This window comes from Lycorma delicatula, chromosome 2 (genome assembly GCF_047948215.1).
Source record: "Lycorma delicatula isolate Av1 chromosome 2, ASM4794821v1, whole genome shotgun sequence".
Lineage (NCBI taxonomy): Eukaryota > Metazoa > Arthropoda > Insecta > Hemiptera > Fulgoridae > Lycorma > Lycorma delicatula.
The window spans coordinates 136,480,654-136,493,643 of NC_134456.1; the positions used below are offsets into that span (position 1 = coordinate 136,480,654).

The 12,990-nt window shown below is 27.9% G+C and overlaps 1 protein-coding gene across 1 annotated transcript in view; it reads left to right on the forward strand.

The window, feature by feature from the left end:
* Positions 1 to 12,990, forward strand: part of LOC142319955 (irregular chiasm C-roughest protein) — a 431,511-nt gene that overhangs the window by 335,772 nt on the left and 82,749 nt on the right. Inside the window, 2 exon segments of the mRNA XM_075357633.1 lie at positions 3,943 to 4,127; positions 8,090 to 8,234. Coding sequence (XP_075213748.1) covers positions 3,943 to 4,127; positions 8,090 to 8,234 — 330 coding nt within the window.

Consider the following 12,990-nt stretch of genomic DNA (forward strand, 5'->3'; position numbering starts at 1 on the left):
ATAGTTACGTATTAATCAATAAATAAATTTATCTGAGAACTTTTTCAATGTTGTCATTGTAGGAGGTAGCAAAGATTTGTGGTTATTTTATGTAATACCAGATTATTTTTGGCTTAATGTAATTTAAACACTAATAATAATACTATGTAATTTTAAAATATTAAGAACTCAATTACATTAGAAAGAATACATTTAAAAATATTATATTTTAATAAATTATATCTCTAGCAATACACAATTAATGAGGTATTCAATGATGTTCTGTAATTTATATAATTTTTTTAACGGATATCAGTTTTTATAATTATCAAAACATTTTTTTTCAGATAGTTTGAGATTTTTTATCTACCCTTCAACATTTATTCGTAGTTTTTTGTATCGTTTATGATCAATCAAAAGAGTGAAACACGACACGTTATTTATCAGTATAATCGGAATGTTATTCTGTAGAAAACAGAATTCTGATGTCAGTATTCTGGATATATATTTTAATGCAAAGATGAGCACGTAAATTATTTTTTTCTTAAAATAAAATTTACAATCAGTTACGCTATTACATAAACCATAAGTAAATATGATCACATACAGTCTTGTTTGTACATGATATATGATGTACATATCATGATATGTACATATATATATGATATGTGATGAATTGTTTTCTACGTAGTGCTGAAATCTTACCTGAATACAGGTGTTTTCAGATTAAACATGGAGAGGGTTTGACGAATTTGTTCCTTATACAATCAGGGGTACCTCAAGGAAGCGTTCTCGGACGCATCTTTTATGTTCTGTTTACGGCTGACTTCCCAGTTATGGCAGGTACCACAGGAGCAACGTTTGCTTATGATACTGCAATTCTAGCTATCCACGAAGATCCGGCCACTGCGTCTCGTTTTAATCAAGATTATATCACTCTCCTCGAATCGTGGCTTACGTGTTGGAAAATTAAAATAAACGAAACAAAATTAAAGCACGTCTCGTTCATCCTTCGTAAGAACCACTCTCCTCCTGTTTCTATCTTCAATGTTCCGATTCCAACATCTCAGGACTGTAAATATTTGGGTTTTCATCCGACGACTTACTTGGAAGAAACATATCAAATCTAAGCGGAAACAGTTAGATCTCAAGTTCGAAAGCATGTATTGACTGATAGGACATAGATCTCTGGTTTCGGTAGAAAGTAAATTATTGATTTATAAATCAGTTTTGATGCCTGTTTGGATTTACGGGCTTGAATTGTGGGGTACAGCGTGCAACTCCAATATTGACATAGTTGAACGCTACCAGACAAAAACATTGCAAAAAATGCTAAACATACCCTGATACATAAGCAACAGCCTCATATATAATGACCTTATGTTGCGAACCGTTCGGCAGAAAATTTCTGGTCAGCCTACGATATCAAAATCGTCTGTTTCGGCATCCGAATTATTTGACGATCAATTTATAGGATAACACGATCAGTGATTTTTCAAGATTGCTATGAAACAATAATCTTGGTTTGGCTTATCGTTTCAATTAGGTGACTTTATAGTCTGGCTGTACGGAGTGCTCTTCTATTTCATTTCTTTCATTTCGTTGTTATCGTTAAGTCATCAGCCGCTGGGTCTGTGACTACTAATTATTGTTAGTTCAAATATAGATCTTATTTACTTATTGTTCAATTATTTTGCTGAACAGATTGTAAAGTTGTTGCGTCGTTATAATAAAAACAAATATATATATATATATTATTATTATTAACCTCTGATTGTAAAAAAATTATACGATAAATAATAATTCAAAAATAAATATTAAAAAATATCAGAAGTTATTAATGAAATAAATCTTGGTGTACTTCACATTTTAAGAAAATGTGTATATTTAATTTAATAGGCGTACAAGGAAGTCATATAGTATCCACATCAGATTTTATTTTATTATTGACAAGAAGACTAAACATGTTACTCGTATTTATCATTTTATTAAATAAAAAAGACAAACAAAAATCAATGCTAATTTTTATTTATAATTAACCCCTTGATATCATGATTTAAATAAATTATTCTTTTGTACACAGATTAGAAACTAAATTCTGGGATTAGATATCCTTATTTAACTGCTAAAATATAGGCAATAATGAAAATTGTCTGTGGATGACATTGCTTTCTCTTGAACATTTTTTTTTTTGTATTGTATAAAAAACATTGTTTAATAGCCGAGGTATCTTCATTACCTATGTTCCAGTCCACAATAATATTCAATTTTATCTCATTATGTGCAGAAATATATTAATTTTAACAACGTTTTTTAGTTTTATAATTTTATATTTAATCATTTTTCTCTAATTTCATTTTCTATTCCATGTAAGGAGCATATTGTTGCGTAGTAATTGATCAGTTATCATTTTATTTCTCTTCTTACATCTCACTGGTCGATCAAATAAGATTATTATTTGGACAATCATTTGGATTCATAACTGATTTTTATATATAATTTATTCAACAACATCAGTGTATGTTTTTTCCATTTAATTAAATTTATTATCAAAAAAAAAGAAAAGAAAAAAGAAACTTATTGAAGTTGTGGTGTTTTTTTTAATTCACTTAACTATTGAATTATATTTAAAATGTTAAAAATAATACGAGGAAAAAATATAACCGGAAAGCTATTAACATAGGGAATCTGAAATTATTCTGTATAGTTATTTTACTAAGTAGATATGTACAACTTTCTTGGAGCTCTTTGTGGAAGTTAGAATATGTTTGATAAAGAAATTTACTTCGATAACAATAGTATCTTAATGCATTCCTATGCATTCCTATATTTCTATACAGGAAGATTTAATCGTACGGAAGCGTTACACTTTATTCGAATGCCCTTTTAATAAATCGAATGAGATTGTTCGGTTTGAATTTAAATTACTTAATTGTTCTATTTGTATTGTTTAATGCTAAATATGTACAAAACAAAACTTAAAATGTTTGAGTATCAGATTATACAAAATGGATGTATCAAGTAAAATAAATTGCGTATTAAAGGTATACTTTTCGCATTACATATTCAAGTTCTGAAAGATGCTAAATTTAAAAATAAAAATGACATAATATGTAAAACGGAGACACGTCAGTAAATGTCAACGTCAGTATAGTACATTAATAGTGATATTTCTAAATCCCAAGACTCTTCCCTGATTCCCTCCTCAGTTCTACAAGAGAGAATATGGAGATGAGAGATCTATATTCTCACGAGACTCATATATTCATTCTATGGCGTAACATGCACGTAGATGATGAAGAGGTTTAACGAAAGACACTAAGGAATTACATTCACGTTCAATAATTTGTTTTTATTTTTTTATAAGATAAAAAAAGAAACTTTTATAGATGATGCATATCCTATAATAATAAATGTTTCGAGATTATTAAAAATATATATAAGTAACTTTTTCTTTTATCCCTGTATAAAAATTATCATTTTGAATCGGACTTCACCGGGTCTAGAATAAAAGAAAGTGAAATACAATAAATTAATTCGAACCAGAAACATTTTATAATTAATTATCATTTATAAAACAAAATAATTAAATTTCACCTCATCTCTTTCTCTAATTTTCCAGATTTGTGATTTTTGTTTATACTTCTAATTGGAATTAAACTACACTCTTGTTAAAAAATGAACCATTTGAAATAGAAAATAAGGTCACTGGAATGGAACAATTTTAAATCGCATAATCCCTGTTTTTGACCACAGTGAGAAATTTTACCGTTCCACTATAACAGTAGTTTCTAAAGGAAACATAAAATAAACAACTAATTTTTAATTTTAGGTTTTTTTTCAGAAGTTTGCAAGGTATTAGAATAAACGTGTCGATGAATGAAGAAATTAAATTTTATTTGTGGCTTAATTTCCAGATACTAACATAATAAGTATTTTTTATTTTATTATTTTTGTGTGCAGGAGCACCTCAAGTTGTGAGAGAAGGTGCCGGTGTGGAAGTGGTTGCAGTCAGAGGATCAGATGCCACGTTAAAATTGGTAGTTTGTGCAGATCCAAGACCTCAAAGCGCATGGTGGGAATGGGGAAGTTTACAATTAAAGGCTGGAGAAGGAGTAGGAAAATATCAAGCCGAAGAGCTTCGACAGGTATGTTTGAGAAATACTCTTATTTATATCATGATTATATTATTTACAATATTAATGCGCTTAACTAATGAAATTTATTTAATTTTGAGTAATTCATTGTTAAAAAAACTCAAAAATAAATTTATTACTATACAACTGGAAAAGTAATATATAAGATATTAGCAACTACAAATATTTTTTGGCAAAACATTTAGTTGCAAAAGAGCTCCAAAAAAATTCTGAAAGTTCACGATCATCTATATTTTTTTTCTTTCTTTCTTTTTTAATTTAACAACATCTCGTTATTCTTATCTACGAGTTAACACATTAACAGTTCATTACGTATTGGTTGGTGCTACAAACTAATAAATAAAAAGTAGGATTTGGATAAATAAATATCAAATATTTACAAAGAAAACAAATTGCTTCGTTGCTTTCTGTGGTCTATTTTTTTTTTTTTTTCATAAACCTTAGAAGGGAAAGTTAAGCTCGATTAAAATACTTAACTTTGAAAGATAAGTAAGACGATTTATAAAATTTTATTTTTGATTAAAAATAGTGGTATAGTATCTATAAATGATACTTTTGTAAATGTAATTTGCAATTATTTGTCATTAAAAACATTTTTATTTTATTGTAGGAGTATAAATGTGTACTTTTTTGCTTTGTACATAATATTATTTTTATTTTAATTAAGACTGATTTTTTTTAAAGATAATTATTCACATAAAATAATAATACGATTCGTTTAAAATATTAATATACTGAATTAAAGTGTCTTTTTTTAATTTTTATTTTCTTGATGGTTTTTCCCCATTTTTATAATTTATTTTCAATATAATCTATTTGTTTAAAACACAGTAGATGTTTTTTTAAAAATATGTTTTAATAAACATACATCATATTTACATTGATTAAAATTTACATTTATTGTTAATAAATGCAAATTTGCTTTCACGTTATATTTATTTTGCCGATATTTACTTTTATTTTATATAAAATTTGTTTTGATAATTTATTACTATTATTCTAAGTTTAATAATAGCTGTACTTTACTATATTTACATACATACTTCTGTATTTTTTAATCCTATTTTTTTCAGTAAATAACAGAGTTAATAATAATAATAATTAAAATAAACAAAACAAACAAAAACTGTAACTAAACAATTTATACTTGGTCGCAAAGTTGTGCAGAATGGGACGTGCATTGTTTCTTAATAACGATGTTATTTATCATGCTAGTCCAACGAGAACTATGCATTCTCTGGAATAGGAACGTCCGGAAATCCTGCACCCTCTCGTCCTTGTATTCTTGCGGGCCTATTAGGTAATTGCACTCAAAATGGGGCTATCAACTCCTGACCTCATGCTTTCTAGCTTTAACCCCTGTATTTGCAATAGTTAAGCTATGGAACTTCACTCGGTGTTCCTTAGTAATGTCCAATTTACTTGAGAATAAACATTTACTGTTTTCTTAATTATACCGCAGTAAAGATATATTATACTTTTTTTTACGTAAATTAATATCTTACTAAATTGCATTACAAATATTTTTCTGAAATCCACTACCCAATATCATTCCAATCACTCAGTTACATTTAAAAATCAGATTGGTGGATAAAATGACAAATGAAGAGGTGTTACGGCAAATTGATGATGAAAGAAGTATTTGGAAAAATATTGCTAAAAGAAAAGACAGGCTTATAGGCCACATCTTAAGGCATCCTGGAATAGTCGCTTTGCTATTGATGGACAGGTAGATGGGAAAGCTGTGCAGGCAGGCAACGTTTGGAAGATGTAAAACAAATTTTTAGGGATGTAGGATCTAGGGGGTATACCGAAATGAAACTACTGGCACTAGGTAGGGAATCTTGGAGAGCTGCATCAAACCAGTCAAATGACTGAAGACAAAAGAAAATGTTTACATTTATTTTACCAAAAATCAATTTTTCACGAATTTGAAAATCTGTGTTTTCTATTAATGTATATTTCAAATTCTACTGAGTCATAATGAGTTTTGAGTAAAATCAAAGACCAGCATTAATCTTAGCAAGTCTTAAATAGACTTAGTAATCCATGATTTTAGTTGAACACCATTATTGAGGAAATTTAAATGTAATTAATCTTTTAATTGGATTTTTAACCGGTCTCTTACCTATCATAAGTGGAAAAGAAAGAAAAATATTTATATAGACAAAAATTTATTTAGATTATATAAAAAGTTTCATTAAAACAATTTGAATGTATAATTAAAAATTATCAATCCGAATTCCTCTCTAATGGTACGATCGATTGCTATACAAAGCCTAAGTAGCACTAGTGGGTAATAAATTAATATTTATGAGATAGAATACCTAAAAATCTTTTTCTGTTAAAGCACACCCAATAGTACGGCTGAATATTGAATATATTCCATATTCCTGATATACGTATCAATATATTTCCAAACGGAAACGATCGTCCTGCTGTTTTCTTCATCTCACTTCTGTATTAACTCTAGATAACATAGATGCGTTAATAGTTTTTTAGAACTAATAATGAGTTTTAATTTAAATTTTCCGTTAATTTCATCCAAATGAACTTAACAAATATCCCTACTACTTTGTCCAATGTATTTTGACAATATATGTTTGTTATTCAATATTTGCTTAATTTTCGTGTTTCGGGCAGTCATAACATGCTAAAAAATTTATTAAGACGTTCGAGATGGAAGATTTTTCAATGTCCTAATATCAATAATGCATTGACACCAGAACCTATGTTATAATCTTTATTGATGATTTGCAAATCCAGACTTTCTATTCATGAGTTGGCTGAATAGTGAATTGGCTTCTAGAAAATTGGAAGTTTTTCGAGAATAATAGGACAACAAGATGCTAGTATTACTGAATGCAGTACTTTGAATAATAACTTAAGGACTTTCTTTTTTTGGAGATATTTAAATTTGCTCTGTCTATGACGTCATATGTTATTATTTAAGTTTTCTTCGAAAGGATTTAACAATAGATTAGGCACTTATATATGACCTGCTGATGTTTCCTTTATCACACTTCTGCGTTAATTGTATTTAATACGGATGTCTTGATAGGTTTTTACAATTGATATGAGTTTTAATTTTAATTTTTTAAGAAAAAACGCTAATATTTCTTTGTCGTTCATTGTCACGCTAAGGCCTGAAATCCTGATATCACAATGATTTTATGTATTTACTACCTATTATCCTGATTGACAGACATTTGATCCTTAAAATTACTGTTATATTCCTTGATAATTAAGTGTAAAATCTTAATTTAGAAAATATTAAAAATCATCTTTCACTAGAAGGCCACGACCCATTCTAATAATTTTAAAAGAATTTCATAAAAATTATTAAAATATTACGCAGTTTTGACCTTTTGATTTAATACATTTTTCTGTAGAATATGCTATAAGTAAGGAAATATTTAGTTTAAAATGTTAGCAAGAGTTGATTAGTTCACAAAATTTTATTTTTAATTTTGTAGAAAATTGCTTAAATAAGACTAACTAGGGATAAGAGAATACAAATACAAAATAAACAATTACAAATCTTTTTCCTTTTAAAACGAGCAAGGAAATTTTGGGTCGAGCCCTACAGAGGAAATGTTGAAATAAAGTAGACTATGTATTTCTCAGCTCATTCCTCCTTAAAGTAGACCAACAAAACTTTTTTTACCTGTTTCAAATTATTTAATAATTTGTAATCACTGCTTAAATGCTATTACATGGAAACTAAAAATTGAAGTAGAATAAATAACCTTATATATATTTATCACTATAAAATTAAGTTTTTTTATGTTTTTATGTTTCTTCTTCGATGTTTAGCACAGAGATTTTAGTAATTATTTTTATTTAATTACTTTTATTTGGTTCTATTATTTGTCATTAGATTTAAATGCAGGTCTGTTCATGTGTTAGTATTTCCAAATTTACTAAAATATTTTCACTTCACTTTATTTCAGGATGGAAGAGAAGATTGCTACGAAGCAAGATTGTACGTGAGGGAAGTGGATCCATCAGATACACGAAGTTATTACCTAGTAGTAAAAAATGAGAGAGGAACTGACAAGCATTGGGTTCGACTCGCCGTCCGTGGTTCGTATGCCGGCAAGTCACCACAACCTATCCTTTTTTACACTCACATAGTTTAGGAAGCACTAACTGCACTCATTTCATAATCTCGCTTTTCACTAACATAGATTTTAAGATTTTTATAATTATTATTATTTTTAATTAATTTAATATAATTTAAAAACTCAGTGATTATCTTGTGATCATATTTGATTAAGTTAATTCTACATTTTAAAATTTACAAATATCTTTTATATACTCATTAAATAGGTCCACTTCTATTATAATAATAATAGTAGTAATAATATAACCCACATGATTGTGTTTGTTCGCGCGCTCGCGAGTTTGTGTTTGTGTGTGTGTGTGTGTGTGTGTGTGTGTGTGTGTGTGTGTGTGTGTGTGTGTGTGTGTGTGTGTGTGTGTGTGTGTGTGTGTGTGTGTGAAATTTACAATTTTAATTAATTAAATTTCAATATACTAAAGAGAAAAATTATTTACTATAAACTAACCAAAAAGAGACCCACTTCATTAATGAGACATCACATTTTAAAATTTCTGACACTGTTTTATTGTATTTTACTGATCGCATATGACAACATATCACAATTGAAAGAGAATTAAAATTCCATAAATTTTTCATAAGAAATAGTTTTTTAAGAATATACTTTCTAAAAAGATACAAACATTTAAAGTGTTATAAAATTATACTTCATCAAAATGGCCGTCGATCTGTCTTTGGCATATTCTCATAATTTTACCTGCAAGCTAGTTAAGAGACATTTTTATTAAAAAAAAATTTAATTGCACTTACAACTCCTCCTATTAGTGGTTATTTGCATTCTCCTGATGTAAAACCATCGAAAATATTAGAGCTGCTTTTTAATTTTTTTTTCTCTCGCGAATCTCCCCCAGTATTATAAACGAGTAGATATAATTTTACCGGTGAAAAAACAAACAATTTGAATTTAAATCAAAATAAATTTTTAGTTAAACGTTTATTGAAATGTTTTTATTAATCTCAGAATTTGCTTAGAAGAGGTCGAGGTTGTATATGGAGGTAAAGTATTCAGCTGCTGTTTTCGAATCGCGCTCAAATCGTTCACTTAAATACCGTCGATTTCAAAATATTACGTAAAGTGTAGATAATTTGTTATTTTATATATATTTGAATAAACTATGAAAATTATTAATTAAAATAGAACACAAGTTTAAAATTATTATTAATAAAAACCAGTTACCTATTTTACTTTAAATAGACCTGTAGAATTACTACATTAATTATGATCAACATCATGTAGCACAATGGTTATATTTCTCTCGGCAGATCGATTATAATAATTAAAGCAGCACTCTGAAATATGGCTCAAAAGTGTCACTAGCAAGGAATGATAGCTACTATCATCAGCTCCGCCCATCTCTTGTCCCTTTATAAATTTTATTTTTTATAGCTTAGTAAATTATCTTGTACAATTCTGCTAAATAATTATTTTTCTTTTTAAGTTTTATTAGCATTTTAAATTAGTTGTATACTTACTCCTTAAGGAAGTACATGATTATTAAATAACGGAGAAAAGTTAATTCACTTAACAGAAAAAAATATGTAAGCTAGAAAATGTAGATATCCAAATAAAAAAAGAAAAAGTTGTACGAAGTGTACAAAGAAAAGTAGATTAAATATTTAATATAAACATTAATGAATTGAAGCATTAAACTTATATAACTATTGTACAATGAAAAACACTGCGAAATTAGGTTAAAATAATTAAACGTACAATGTTAAAATAGTAAATCATACATACAAATTTATAATCAGCATCCGTAGTTTATTATAAACTACGTAATGAAATACAATATAAAGAAGAAATACCAGTAAACATAATAATAAAGTACCTGTTTTTATTTATTAAGCTTTGCATTGAATTTACAATCAAAAATACTTTCCTCATATTTAATACTAATAGAAATTCTTTTCTTTCTTTCTTTCTTTTTTAAAATCAAGTTCTACTTACCTAGTACCATAATTCTAGAGCTATACTGTAAGAAGGAAAGCATGGTAATCAGTCAAAAAATGGAGCAAGGGTTTTTCTTGCTTTACTCGACGTTTCATGACCCAGGGATTCAAAAAACTGAGGGGAGTAAAGCTCGTACATACGGGCCTGTTTGAAGCTTAATAACCTTTGATGGATAAAAATATTTTGTTGAAATTTTTTTTCAGTGACTCATGTACATGGGACAATTTGTTGTAAAACTTTGGGGTCAATATCTTCAGGGGGTCGAATAAATAGTTTTTCGGATCAGTCTTCTCAAAATTTTGCAAACATAACCCCACTTTACATTAAGTTCAGAATATTTTTATCTTACCATTAATAAAAAATTGCCCAAAATAACTGCCACTTCCCCAACAATCGAAAAAAGCTATCTTTTTATTTATTGAATATTTTTTTACGATTTTTTTTCCCCTAGAAATACTAGTAGTGCAAGTGACCAAAAAAAAATACCTTGGGATCAATATTGTGGGAGCAGGAGCGGATGAAATTTTAAAGATATCGATTTTTTGAATTTTTTAAATTTTTTGGTATTTTAATCTTCTAATATGAGTATTATTAAAAGTTAAAATAATAATACTAAAATAAAATTTCATCATAATTTACCTCCACCCACTTAGGTAACTTTTTATTGGATGTACAGTGAATTTTTTTTTTTTAGTTTCTTCCATTAAACCTAGAAAAATCAAAAAAATTTCTTGGAAGATGATTTAAGAGGTGGGGTGCAGAAAAAATAAACAACTATTGATTTTTTAAATTTTTTAAACTGTTTTTTCTTTTTTATTTTAATATAAAACGATAATTTTATAATGAAACTTTATCATAAATTACTCCTATCATATACTTTTCATAAATGAAAGTATATGTTTGGAGTGTCGCTTTATATGGAAGTGAAATCGGAGCAATCGGAGTATCTGAGAAGAAAAGATTAGAAGCTTTTGAAATGTGGTGCTATAGGAGAATGTTAAAAATCAGATGGGTGGATAAAGCGACAAATGAAGAGGTATTGCGGCAAATAGATGAAGATAGAAGCATTTGGAAAAATATAGTTGAAAGAAGAGACAGACTTATAGGCAACATACTAAGGCATCCTGGAATAGTCGCTTTAATATTGGAAGGACAGGTAGAATGAAAAAATTGTGTAGGCAGGGCACGTTTGGAATATGTAAAACAAATTTTTAGGGATGTAGGATGTAGAGGGTATACTGAAATGAAACGACTAGCACTAGATAGGGAATCTTGGAGAGCTGCATCAAACCAGTCAAATGACTGAAGACAAAAAAAACAAAAAAAACTCCTAGCCCAAAAAAACATCTTAGATAACGTTTTTCATGTATAATTATCTTTCCAGTATGTAAGAATAAATAACCAATGAGAGGAAAGTTCTTTGGCAACTTTGTTGCCAGAATTTTTTATTGTTATTAATGTCACTTAATATTGAAGGTTCTATAAACCTACAATATCTTAGTAAGATACGCGTATAATGGAATTATAAGTGAATTAAGGCTATAAGACTGATTTATAAGTGACTTACAGTGATGCACGTGACTTACGTGCATCTGGTATGGTGTTCGTAATTTTAATTAATCTTTTGATTAAGTGATTGTATTTTTTCTGTTAATAAAATGTCTTTTGGCCTTGTTATTACATATGTGACGAATTTTTGTTGTAGTTTCACGCACAAGCTTTATAGTATCTTCAAAAAGGTTCTACATAGGAAAATAATAACATGAAATTGATTAACATAAAATTTATATGCAATAAAATAAAATCAAAGTATTCTTTTTTAATTATTTATAGATTTATTTAGATTTATAAATTTATTATGCACAGATTATTGTAAAACTATGTTTCTAGATTTATCAAGCCGGTTGTCAAAATTAATAATTTAAATTTTACTTTTTCATGTTTGTTAAAAAACTATTGATAATTTATAGATAGTTTATTCAAGAAGGTTATTTTTTATTAAAGATCACAATTTATTTGTTTAAATATTATTGAATAAAATTAAATTTATAGTGAAATATGAAAATTGATAAAATGCAGTTATTGAATAAGATATGAGGAGAATTTTATCGAAACTAAACGTAATGAAATGAGATAAATAATCAAGCTCCCTCTAGTTAGTTGGCAATTTAAATTGGCTCAGTTATCGTTGTAGTAAAAAATTTAAGAATTTATTTTTACATTCTCTCTCTCCCTCCCCTCCACACTCTCACTCTCTCTCTCTCTCTCTCTCTCTCTCTCTCTCTCTCTCTCTCTCTCTCTCTCTCTCTCTCTCTCTCTGTGTGTGTGTGTGTGTGTGTGTGTGTGTGTGTGTGTGTGTGTGTGTGTGTGTGTGTTTTACTGGTAGAATGAGCAAAAATTTTATATTAACTACAATTGTTTTTTACAAATTCCTCAAAACGCAAAAAATCACTTAATGAAATCATTTAAAAAACATAGAAACCGATGAAATGTAATAAAATATAACTGTAATCTTTTTTCCATTATTTTAAATAAAATTTCTCCGTTCCTCGTACTCTACATTCAGTATATTTTCGTACATTTCATGTATTGTTAGAAATCAAATACTTGTTTTTTAGATAAATAATTCACAATAGCTTGTTCGTAGGAGCCTATAACTAAAACTGTCTAGTTTGTGAAAAATATTATGAGTGACAGATTGGATATAGAAAATAAAATTTATAATGTAATGAGATCTAGATATATTTCATCTTGAAAAAAGATTATATATAATGTAGTAG